This window comes from Plutella xylostella, chromosome 17 (assembly GCF_932276165.1).
Source record: "Plutella xylostella chromosome 17, ilPluXylo3.1, whole genome shotgun sequence".
NCBI lineage: Eukaryota > Metazoa > Arthropoda > Insecta > Lepidoptera > Plutellidae > Plutella > Plutella xylostella.
Genome location: NC_063997.1, coordinates 10,147,833 through 10,160,984, shown reverse-complemented (window position 1 = coordinate 10,160,984; position 13,152 = coordinate 10,147,833). Strand labels below are relative to the sequence as shown.

Below are 13,152 nucleotides of genomic sequence, written 5' to 3'. Positions count from 1 at the left end.
AAACTACTCAAACTTGAAATCAACACCAACGATCAGAGAGAGAGAAGTCAAAATCTAGAAATCATCGGTATACCTGAGTTCAAAGACGAAAATTTACACGAAATTATCATGAACATTGCGAAGAATGCAAATGTGGTCCTATCTCAAAACGATATATTGCAGGTTAATCGAGTGACCCCCAGGACCAAAGTACAAGGCCGCCCAAGAGTTATCATTGCTAAGATGAGTGCCCGTATCTTGAGAGATAACATAATCGCTGGCTGTCGCAAGTGTCGATTATCTACGGGATCGCTGGGTATACTTGGAGAGAAAAAACCAGTATTTATAAATGAGCATCTAACGTTCTTCAATAAACAACTTCTTAAAATGTGTAAGGACACTGCAAAACTGAAGAACTATCAACATGTTTGGATAAAAAACGGGAGAATCTCAGTAAGAAAGAACGATTCTTCCCCCGTCATAAGGATCTTCTCAGAGGACGACGTGAAGAAAATAGTGTAAGATGTATGTTTATTATAATACTTATGTTTATTTGTATCAGCACCTTCAAAATTATGTCAATACTAAAACACAAATATTGCCAACCAACTATAACTTTGATATCATCAGAGCTCTGTCATATCTATTCAGATCATATGGGCATTGCTTATTCTTTGATAAAAATTCCTAATGTATGCATGCGCAAAAAGCGTGTGCGGTTTCTTTCGCGACATGATCTATATACTGCGCATCCAATCAATTTGTATTTCAAAACAATTATTCAACGTATATGTAATTGTTTTTATCTTAATATTATAAGTAAAGTTTATATTATTTGTATATTAACTACCTATGTTTATCTATCAGAACTATATCTTAAAAATAAATTTTCGTATTGTCAGTCAATAATAAAAATCAGATATTTTTTCTCCATTTTAAAATTCTACAATCCATACCGTAAAATAAAAAAAGACAATGCAGTAATCACCTTTTTATACTATATGAACCTTATTAAATTAACCGCTCACTCATTTAGCGAGCGTTTATTACTTGTTTTCAACTCGCTCAGTAAAGAACACACATTCGTTGAACAACTATTCTATTCTACCCCCGACTTGCAGATACGATTACAAGCTGATTATTTCTCGGACTTAGTTCTCGTCGTAGTTATGCTGTTGTTATATTCTTGCCGTGATATACTTATTATAAATCTCACTTCTCAATGTCTAACCGGAACCTAAATATTTATTATCAGAACACTTGCGGTTTAAGGACAAAAAACCTACAATTTAGTCAAGGAGTCTTATGCAACGACTATGATATATTAATTATAACCGAGACTTGGTTGTATGATGGTATACTGGATGGTGAATTGAGCGACAGTAGGTATAGTGTATTTCGGAGAGATCACAATATAACACAATAAAAAACTCATCTGGTAATACCCTCGATCTTGCCTTTTCTACACTTCCCCTTTTAATTTCATCTTCTGACTTTCCAATCTTAAAGGAGGATCGGCATCACCCAGCATTTGTAATAGAGGTCCTGGATCTCCAACTTAAACCACTCAAGGAAGCGACTGTACCTAAGCCCAACTATTATCGTGGCAACTATATAAATCTAAATAAACACTTCGAACAATTTGAATGGCATTCAACCTTAAATATTTTAAGTACAGTAGAGGAAGCAGTCAATAAATTTTACGAAGTAATAACTAACTCCATTAATGAAAATATACCTATAACTAAACAACAAAGTAAACGGAAATACCCATCATGGTACAGTCAAATCCTGATTGGCATTATTAAAGAAAAAACAAAAGCACATGCCCGTTGGAAAAAGTACAACAACAAACTTGACTATAACGAATTTTCACTCTTACGTAAGAGACAACACCGCATACTAAATGAGTGTTTTAAAAAATACACTACTGAAATGGAAAACAATATTAAAACTCAACTAAAAGCATTCTGGTCGTATGTAAAATCGATGCGAGGTTCCTCCAACTATCCTAAATCGTTTACTTTTAATGACAACAAATACACAAAAGGTACTGAAATATGTGAAGCTTTTAATGAGTTTTTCAAAAGTGTATTTGTCGAGCCCTCTACTAATTACGCTCCAGCCACCGAGTCAGTGAATCTTATCGATTCAATTTCCCATTTCGAGATTTCTCCTACTTCAGTTAAAAAATCACTAAGTAAACTAGATACTTACAAGGGTGCTGGAAGTGACGGTATTCCACCAATTTTCTGGATTAAATGCGCAACTTCTCTTTCAGTGCCTCTAAGTATAATCTTCAATCGCTCCTTAGACGAAGGTATATTCCCTCATATTTGGAAAACCGCTCATATAGTGCCCATACATAAAAAAGGGTCTAAATCACTAATTGATAACTATAGAGGTATATCAATTCTCAATACTATAGCAAAAATATTTGAAAAAGAGGTTTATAATGCAATCTACCCAGTTATCTCCAAGCATATTCCTGCTCAGCAACATGGATTCCTAAGGAAACGTTCTACCGTTACTAACTTAGTGTGTTTCTCGAACTTCGTTTTAAATAACATGGACAACGGCGGGCAGGTTGACGTGATCTACACGGACTTTGAAAAAGCGTTCGATCGAGTTGATCACGTCATCCTGCTACAAAAACTTTCAGCCTTAGGAATTCACGGCAACCTTTTGCGCTGGGTAGAATCATACCTAAGCAAACGTTCTCAGGCGGTTGTAGTGGGTGGTTTCAGATCTAACTTTGTAGAAATACCTTCAGGGGTACCTCAGGGTTCGCACTTGGGACCCCTGTTCTATAACGCATACTTATTTGACATCAGTGAAGTATTTTCAACAGCCGAACACCTTTTGTATGCTGATGACAAAAAAATATTCTATAAAGTTCGAAACCCTCAGGATCATATTGCCATTCAAGCTGACCTTGACGCCTTAAGCAGATACTATATTAACAATAATATTTCGGTTAACATTAAAAAATGTATGTGCATTAGTTTTACTCGGAAACCTAAGCCGACTCACTTTAATTACACATTTAATGACATTGCAATAGAAAGGGTTACAAATGTAAGAGACCTCGGGGTAATTTTAGATTCGAAATTTATGCTATCCGAACACATTGACAACATTACTGCCAGGGCCTACAGGAGTCTTGGATTTGTAATAAGATCTTGCAAACCTTTCAGTGACATTAGCACGATCAAGTTAGTTTATTATGCTTATGTCCGTAGCATTTTAGAGTACGCCTGCCCAGTCTGGTCTCCCCAATACACAATTTACAAAAATCGCTTGGAAAGTATACAAAAGAAATTCATAAATCACCTAAATTATCGTCAACGAAATTCAGTAAACAACTACGCAGACGGATGCCGCGTAAACAACATACCTACACTGGAAGAGCGCCGCACTGTCCTAGATATGTGCCTACTTCATGACATCCTACATGGCAGCATAGACTGTGCATCCCTAGTGAGTGGCGTGGCATACTGCGCGCCGCGGCGGCGAACGCGCCACACCCCCCTGCTGTATGTGCCGAGCCACCACACCAATTATGCCAGCAACGAAACCTTAACGCGACTAGCCAGGACATACATACAATAAACTGTTCAGTGACATTGATATCATCCATTGTACTAAGTCAGCATTTAGAAACAAGGTACTGCATAAAATTAGTGAACTATAAAGGTAGAAGATACTCAGCATTTTGTGTAATTTTGTTTTTGTTAATAAATTATAAAAAAAAAATCTTTACTGTAACTAGGTCGGGATATTCATACTACAGCCCTCTAAATTAATAGACCGTATTGTAAATTTAGAAAAGTATAGTGAAAATATATTTATAAAAATATATAACTAGTATCACTTAATAATATATTTTGTCAGTATAACGTAACTGTATATATAGTATATTTCGTATTTATTGTGAATATTGGTATTTATATGTATTTTTTTTAGTACCTATACATGTATAATATATTAGTCTGAATATAATATCCACCCATACCCTTGACTGTTTTTCTTATAGTAGGTAGGTATACGTAAGGATATGGTATAGGAGATGTAAACAAATATAAAATAAGTGTTAAATGATTACCTAACTGTTTTTTAAGTTGTTTAAGTTTTTAAAGTTACTACTTAATTTAAGTTCATATTTTGTGCACCTGTATTGTATGTTAAATTAAGGAAAATTTGTTATTGGCCTTACTATTTATACATTTATCTTGTAACTGCATATTTAACGCTGTTAATTTTCTAAAAATAAATAAATAAATAAATAAAACAAGATGTGTGTGAGATATTAACAAAATTTCTTTTTTATTTGAAACGCCCTATTACGCCATTTTGGATGGAATATGACATCGTTCAAATATTCGCCGCGGCTATGTAGGTAACTAGCACGAATCCGAGAGTTACAATTTATTTATGACTGCTGCATAGATCCAGCTGATTCTGAGCGATGCCTTGAGTTATGTTGGTCTTCAGTGCAACGTTCGAATGTGGCTTATTGACATAGACCTGTGACCACAACACACATAATATTCACCAGATGACCTGTTCTCTCTGTCCCACAGATATACGAGATGATGCTAGTCCGCCACGGCTTCATGCTGGTAGGGCCTCCCATGGGCGGCAAGACGCAGGCCTACCAGACACTAGCCGAGGCCCTACGAGCCCTGCAGACCATGGTGCCGCCTCCGAGACACAGAGAGAGCGCCGCCGTCTACCGCGTCATCAACCCTAAGGCCATCACTATGGGACAGCTGTATGGGTGCTTCGATCCTGCTAGCCATGAGTGGTAAGGGTTGTCAAATACGCAAACTTTATGTCCGCTGGCGGCATTCATTCATCATAAGTGCTAATCGGTCGCTATTGGTGCATTGTGGCTTTACTCAGCATTGCGTTTCGATGCTATTGAACTATGCCGCGCGGTTGCAATTCATCTAGGGCGGCATTAATGAGCGTCACTATTGGTGCGTGTTATGCCGCATTGTCTCTATTCGTGTATTACCATGCTAAGAATCATTTGTCCATCACTGCTATCCTATACTCTGTCACCTAAGATCCTGGTCAGTAAGACTATTGTCTTTTTACCGCGCTCTAAATCATTCATCCATAAGTGCATTAGTACTTGTACTGTCTCTAAGACTCTAGTCAGTAAGACTAGGCGCACAGCCCCTGGCCGAGGCCCTAAGAGCCCTGCAGACCATGGTGCCGCCTCCGAGACACCGGGAGAGCGCCGCCGTCTACCGCGTCATCAACCCTAAGGCCATCACTATGGGACAGCTGTATGGGTGCTTCGATCCCGCTAGCCATGAGTAGTAAGAGTTATAGTGCGCGCGGAACTAGCTGGCCGCGCCTTAGGTATGTGAGCGGTGGGACGGGGAGGCGGGGGCGCTTGTTGTTAATGTCAGTTACTACTAAGCGCACTCGCACTTTCGCTTCTGCACGTTGTTGTTGTATCTATTACCACAGAATAATAACTAGTACCAGGTACAGAAGTCCATCTTCGCAATGGCTATCAAAGAAATATGACTCCATCTTATAAGCAATAAGATCTAATTTAGATCGCGCTCCAGCCGCACACGTTTTTATTTACTTACCTACCAATTTATTTTTGAGGGAATATGCGCCTTATTTCACTGGACTACGGTGCATAATAAGTTATACGTGGTTATACGCATTGAAAAAGAAGCCACCTTAGGGTTGCCTCAGCACCACAGACCACAACGTTTACTAAGCAACGGACTGAGTTTGTAAAAAGAATGTTATGATATTAAAACAAAATAATTTGAATTTAGAATACAAAGCTATTCCAAACTTATTTTCTATTGGAAATGACTAGTTGAAGCTACGGCAATTTCATAGTTAAAGAACTATTCATAGATCTATTATTTGAAGTAAAAGTAAAAGGAAGAGGTAGATAGGTACCTATATCTACCTAAAACATATACTTCAGTCAAAAAATGATTTTTTTCTTCATAATGTGTGATAATATTGAGATGAAATAAAAATAGTTAATCATGATGTTCTGTTTTAGTTTAGTTGAGCACGAATCCCACTCAGCTCACATTCGCCGCCCCGAGGCGGCAGGCGCCTGCGCCGCCCACGCGCGGAGTGACACAGGCCTGCTATTACTAATATTACTATATATGGTTTAACAGCGTTGATTCAACTTATTTTCAATCAGATCAGACCAGAATATTAGGTATCCCTATTCCTGGCTTTAAAAATATATATTTTTACGATGAATAAACATTTGACTTTGAATTGAATATATTATATGGTTTATGATCGGCATTGTATGTCAGCATAAACACAACCACACCGCGATGTAGCATTGACGTTTGCAGCGACATCTAGTGATCCTCATGCACAGATGTGATTGCCTGATGATGTCTGCGGTCACTCTACCCCACGTTTCTTGTAAAAGAGAATGGCCAAATCTGACTCGCTTTGCAGCCACTAACCAAAACTATTTTTATTCGATGATAAAGCTGTTCTTAATGAGGGAACAATATTTTAAAAAATCTAAACCACGTTTAAAAAAACTTAGTATGAGGGAAACATCTAGTCAGTACAAAGACTTGATCTTTCAGCACCTATATCTTCGTTCTCCCATGCCTCATAATTATAAAATTTATACCAGGATATACTATAGTCATGGGCTATATACATCAGTATATGTTTCATCAATGGGTGCTCTGGCGGGTCATGGTGCCTTAGAGAAGTGGCCATTCTCCTTTGTACATCTCTGATAATTTAAAGAAAGAATATACATTTATTTCACACACAGAAAGAACACAAAAATAGCTTTACGTTGTAATAAAACAGGAAAATATTAAACCATCGCAAGTTTAACTTTATTATAAGGTTTATTTCCGTAGGTCGGACGGCGTGTTAGCCATAGCATTCCGTGAATACGCCGTGTCGGTGACGCGCGAGCGAAAATGGATCGTATTCGACGGGCCAGTAGACGCAGTTTGGATCGAGAACATGAACACTGTGCTGGATGATAATAAGAAACTGTGCCTCATGAGCGGAGAGATTATACAGGTGAGAGAGAGAGAGATGTGACAATAAATAATAATTAAATTAGTTACTAAATAATCGTTGCGTAGAAGGGGTAAGGAGTTTAAATTTTATTATATCTCACTGGCTACCCATCACTACGGCGACAAGCCCTAGTCTAGCTCCAGTCTTTGATACGCACACGAGACTATTATTTGGTCAAATATACTAGGAGGTCAGGTCAATGAGAATCGTGGTGGTGTAAAGTCCCTGGGCCCGCTGGTCATTCATGAGGCCGTGGGTTCGAATGCTGAAATATGCCAATTAATGTACTCATTCAAAAACGGCGATACGGCTCGCGACCTATCACGTAACACACGCACTCACGCCTTGTACTAATGTACTCCCTTGCGGGGTAGGCAGAGGTGCATTGCTGCACCCACTTTTCGCCAGAGTGTTTATGTTAGTCCCAATGTAATAGGGGGCGGGCCTATTGCCATTTTACGGGCACATCCAAGACCCGAGAACAAATATCTGTGTTTAAACAAATATCTGCCCCAGCCGGGAATCGAACCCGGGACCATCGGCTCAGTAGTCAGGTCACTAACCACTACGCCATTCGGTCGTCTAATCTATCACGTGTGTACAGATTTTCAGCGAAAAGCGGGGTGGCAGGCTTGAGAGTCACCTCAGACTATCCCTTTCGGGATTACAGTCGTGAGCATAATATGTACGTCAGGGTCAATGCCCGTTTTTCTCGCTGGCTCCATTGTAGACTATTGAGAGTATTGTACCTTGCAGATGACGAGCAAGATGAACCTGATCTTCGAGGCGGAGGAGCTGGAGCACGCGTCGCCCGCCACCGTGTCCCGCTGCGGCATGGTCTACATGCAGCCCGACCAGCTGGGTCAGTGCAGAGTTTGCTGAAAAAATATATTTGTTCTCCATGGCAAAAAAGTCACGTGACCAACAAAGTTTCTATAGAAAAGGAAATTTTATTTTCGTGAATTTCCAAAACTCGTGCAACAAAAGTTGTTCAGAATAGCCGCCTGAGTTACCCCCTTTCGGCTTAGTATACCCTTTTTGCAACACCCTGTATTTACATAAGTGTTTAGTACATAAGTATACAGGGTCATTATATGCTATTAAGCCGTTACCTAAGAACGCAAATCATATCAATACGCGCACCGAATCATAGTTCCACAGTTTATCTTTGTACCTACAATAACATTTCTGCTGTATGTCTTTTACCTACAAATAAATTACATCCACCCGTATCAACCGCAGGTTGGCGCGCATTCCTGGCGTCCTACAACATCCATCTAACCGAGAAGCTGATCCCAGAGCAGTTCGACCTCATCCAGGAGCTGATTGGCTGGCTCGTGCCCGCCATCTTTGATTTCATACAACACAAGTGCACCATGTTTGTGAGCGTGGGAGAGATACACCAGTTTCATGTGAGTTTCTGTTTGTTTTGCTGGGCATCTTCATATAAACGTAGATAGACGTAATCATTTCGCCAAGTTAAACGCCATTCACGATAAAAAGGCATTTATCTACTTAGATAGAGGTGCCATGCAGCCGAGACTGAAAGCTTTTACTCATTGCTGCGTAGTCATTTGTTTTCTTCACTAAGAAATTGGAAAGATAGACGGCGTTGCAAGAAAATATAAACTGCATAAGTATCCGTATAAGTACTTAGGTACATAAATTTTACGCGATATCGGCGTATAAAATGATCAGTTGTTTGATGATTTCTTCGCTGTTTGTTTCCAGTCTTTCACGCGTCTCTTCACGTGTCTACTGGAGAACGAGACTCAGTTCAGTACTTTGTGGCTGCAGAACATATTCATCTTCTGTCTGCTCTGGGGACTGTGTCCTACTATTAATGGTATGTACCTAACTTTCTACCTACAGTGCGACAAACTTATCTGTTCCGGTGACAGTTAACAGCCAGCTTAATGAACCAACCCGAGAATGTTTTCTTATAAAAAAAAATATCAGTTCATTTCATCACAACAATTTTCTTCACATTTTTTTCCAAGCCGTGTCAATGTCATGTATTTATCACATTACCTAATGTAATCTTTTCGTGTAACCTATACATGTATTTTAATAATGAAATAAACTATTTAACTTACTATCCAACTGTAACCCACGCAGGTGATAGCCGCAAACTCTTCGACTCTTACTTCCGCAAACTCCTCGAGGGCGGCACCCAAGCTCACCCCAAGCCCAAGTCCTTCAAGCTCACCCGCAGCCAGCTGTTCCCGGACAAGGACCTGGTCTTCGACTACGTTTATGACAAGAGGAACAATGGGACCTGGATACCCTGGGTGGAGCTGGAGAAAGAGGCGCATATAGCTGGCAATGCTAAAGTGAGTTGAGGGGAGGGTTGTTTTGATTGGACGGATATTAGTTACATTTCATGAAGTTGAAGTTGACTGGTATAAAACATGCTTTTAGCATTAAGGAATAATTATTAATATATTTGTGCAATAAAGAGGTACATTTATAAACCCAGCTAATTCTACCTATAATTAAATAAATTGGAGCTGCCATTATCATAAACCTGATTCTTTAAATAAATATGCACCCCTAGAATTGAACTCTAAACCCATCATGTATTTGTCGATACAAAAATAACCGACTGAAAATTGATGCACCAATACACACCCGCTTACACTGTAGATACACCTTTTGTACACTTATATGTTATAATTATACAAAGTATTAAATAAACAAATAAAAATACTTAATATTTTGTTCTTCCCGCAGGTAAACGAGATAATAATCCCCACTAACGAGAGCGCCTGCCTACGCTACCTCGTCGCTCTATCAGTGGCGTCCCAGATCCCCATCATCGTGGTGGGTCCCACCGGCACCGGCAAGACGTCCCTCATACTCAACTACATCATGTCGCTGCCTAAAGCCAAGTATATCACGAATACGATATATTTCTCCGCACGGACTACGGCTAATCAGGTGAGAAGGCATATAAATATCAGTGAAGAGGTGATACAAGTTTAGAATAGATAATGTTAAAATGTTGGCTTTCATTTCAGACGCAGGACATAATTATGTCAAAAGTTGATAGAAGGAGGAAAGGTGTCTTCGGCCCATCGATGGGTAAAAAGGTAAATAATAAAATACAATTAGAACCACAAATTTTTATAACAATTTAATAATAATTTAATTGCTTAGTTTATAATTGTAAATTTTAGTAACAATGAATGTAAAATGTTAATGTGTATGTAAAACTATGGGACCTGTGCCTGAAATAAAATGATATTTTTTTTAATTTTAGAACCTAGTAACGGCTTGTATGTTACATAAATCATAATAACGTTAGGGTGAAGTAAATTGGATACTATCCGTAGCTAGACATGAGAGCACTCGGTATTTCTGCCTATTGTTGCAACTATCAGACTTGATTGACGGAGTATCAGAAGCCAAAGCCAGACTTTCTGACGAGCGAGGAAGTGCACCTTATTGGGTGACAACTTGACAAGGCTACACTGTCTCAGTAATAAATCCAGTAACCTTACTTTTTCCCCAGTGCGTCCTATTCGTAGACGACCTCAGCATGCCCCAACCCGAGCAATACGGGGCCCAACCACCACTAGAGCTGCTGCGGCAGTGGAGGGACCACGGCTACTGGTACGAGACTAAGGGCCACGCTCGACAGCAGCTGCTAGATGTGGTGAGTCGTAACAAGATCGAAATAGGGACTATTTTGCAATGAATTCTAGCCACCTTACTCTCTAGACCACTCGCGTGGTGAGGTCTTTATACATTATACACTATAATATATTTAAGTTTCTTTTACAATGCTTATTATAAGGCAGCCCTTCTTCGGGCAGAAGACGGGTTGCCTTGCCTACTTTAATTAATTACTTGTTTCACTACTAAGTCTTAGATTATCAGAAGGGGACGGCGCGTACGCAGTCCCCACTACCAAAAATTACGCATCCGAGATATCCACATTAGGGATATTCGCAAAGGTCAACCCAACCGCAGTGCAATGGAAGGGCCTCGCTCTGGGGGAACCGCCTTCTTGATCACGGTGTCCCCTATGCCAGGTAAGTATGCTTTCACAACGGTCGCTGCGAGTAGTCGTTTGTTGGGAAAAACTCTTAATACCGCGATGTAGTTTAGGGGATAGTGACATCTGGCTGTCAACCATGGTATTAGTTCACCCTTTGTTATTCACGCGTCACGCCGGTGCGTCGCACCCTCTGTTATGTACTCAGTCTGTCTCTGTTAGCGGCCTCGTCGGAGGGTGATTAGGGGCTCTAACTAGTTCCAAAAGTAACAGACAGATGGCACCATCCCACATTATCCGGGTCCAAGTCAGAAACAAAAAAAAGGTTAAGGCCTAATTTCACACCATTCGGTTAGGTTAAAAATACCTCGGTTTGGTTACATTTTGGACCGTTAAAGTTAGTGAGTGTCCCACCATGCTAAATCACGGGGTTAACTCCCTTGATCGGGTGATAAACTTGATTGCTGCTGTGGGGTTCCGCTAAGACTTGGTTAAGACCGGTAACCAGGCAACGGGTTGTTTACTTGTGACTCATTCTGTCAAGATTCAAGATGGAAAAATGAACAGAGTCTTTGATAAACAATATACGAACTAGATGTTGTGTGACATAAAAAATGAAGCGAAATACTGTCTGGGTTTTATATACTGTCAAACCGAGATAAAAGTTTTAATTTAATGTCCTAACCTAACTTGGAACCGCAATATAGAAACACAAATTGATGTCCCTACCTGGAAATCGAACCCGGGATCCCTGGGTGATGAAGCTGAGCTTCTACCACTAGACCACAGAAGTAGATATAAAAAGTTAAACCTAATGACTTAATGAGAACTATTGAATTAAGTGAAAAATCTTCTAACAAAATATTTTAAAACAAGACCTTACTTAGAAATTGAGGTGTTATTTGTTGAGTCCTTTCTTTTGCACTGACACTCCATCTAGTTCGTTGTATTGTTTTTCAAAGGGCATGGCGTAATGATATTATTTTCAATGACGGATGTCAAAAAACAACCTCGATAGAAATAGTAACCATGGCAACCTCAAAACCAAAAAGTTTGGTTGTTTGAGGTTGTTTGAAATCACAGAGACATAGACACCAATTTCAATGAATATGACAGAATATTGAATGAAGTGTGAGTGAATGATTCACATAATGCTTGATTTATGAATGGTCTATTAGATTTTCGTCGTGGGACTCATCCAATTAACAAGGGTAATAATCTCAGATCAACTACAAATAGATTCGCAATCGCCGTGTGCACTATTCTCTTTCTCACTCAAACCATAGATGTTGCCGACAAAAAAATAAAACCTAAATATGGGGAAATTTAACTTATCATAATAACAAAAACAAAACTTGAGTATATCGTCGGTTGATAGGAAAAATACACTAAAGGCTAATTTTTCAATAGCCAGACAAAAGTTTTGCTGGGAAATAATTTTGATGCTGTTGCGTCTCAATGTTTCTCAATGTTTGTATTACCCAGATAACATTTATCTGAATATTGAAAAATCAGCCTTAGTGAGTTTTTCCTGTCAACTGACGATATAAAAAAAAAAAAACTTTACTCATACTTATTTGATTTCAATATAATTATTTAATATACACAAACTGAGTGGATTGTATAATTCATTGTCTTCGTCCAATCGAAACAATCCTCTTCAAAATGTGCCGAACACAATTTTTGTATGTTTCCTTGGTTCCCAATTTGTGCGACCGGTAATGTCTATCCATTTTCTTGATATTTTTTTTTCTGTCGGAAACCTATGAAAGAGATAAATGGATGAGCATGAGCATTATAATCGTGGGCCAAATATGTGATGGGGTTTTTTTTAAAGGAAACACGTATTTCGTATCAATACAATAAACTTTATATTATACAGAAGAAATCACACATGGAAGAAAAAAAAGAAACGAACGTTTCCTCACAATGAGAGGCACCTCATTTGAAAGAGGAGAATGATTTCTACAAAATACAATCTTCACAAAAACCGAATTCGTGCGCCCCATTTGTAAACCCAACCCGAGTCCGTTACAATTTCTAGTATTTTCTTTGCATACTATAATATTTGTGGGTAAAATAAATTTTCAATAACTTGCAACACCATG

At 39.0% G+C, this 13,152-nt stretch overlaps 1 protein-coding gene and 1 non-coding gene across 2 annotated transcripts in view; one reads left to right on the top strand and one right to left on the bottom strand.

Moving 5' to 3' along the window:
• The window catches only part of LOC105394842 (dynein axonemal heavy chain 3), a 78,517-nt gene that overhangs the window by 26,919 nt on the left and 38,446 nt on the right, over positions 1-13,152 (top strand). The window contains exons 33-41 of the mRNA XM_048626630.1: positions 4,563-4,786; positions 6,876-7,044; positions 7,801-7,906; positions 8,287-8,456; positions 8,776-8,890; positions 9,163-9,377; positions 9,778-9,984; positions 10,065-10,136; positions 10,559-10,702. Coding sequence (XP_048482587.1) covers positions 4,563-4,786; positions 6,876-7,044; positions 7,801-7,906; positions 8,287-8,456; positions 8,776-8,890; positions 9,163-9,377; positions 9,778-9,984; positions 10,065-10,136; positions 10,559-10,702 — 1,422 coding nt within the window. The remainder of the gene's footprint in view (positions 1-4,562; positions 4,787-6,875; positions 7,045-7,800; positions 7,907-8,286; positions 8,457-8,775; positions 8,891-9,162; positions 9,378-9,777; positions 9,985-10,064; positions 10,137-10,558; positions 10,703-13,152) is intronic.
• On the bottom strand, positions 10,928-11,089 carry LOC119691567. Its single transcript, XR_005253956.2, has one exon. It is a non-coding gene; the product is annotated as a U1 spliceosomal RNA (small nuclear RNA).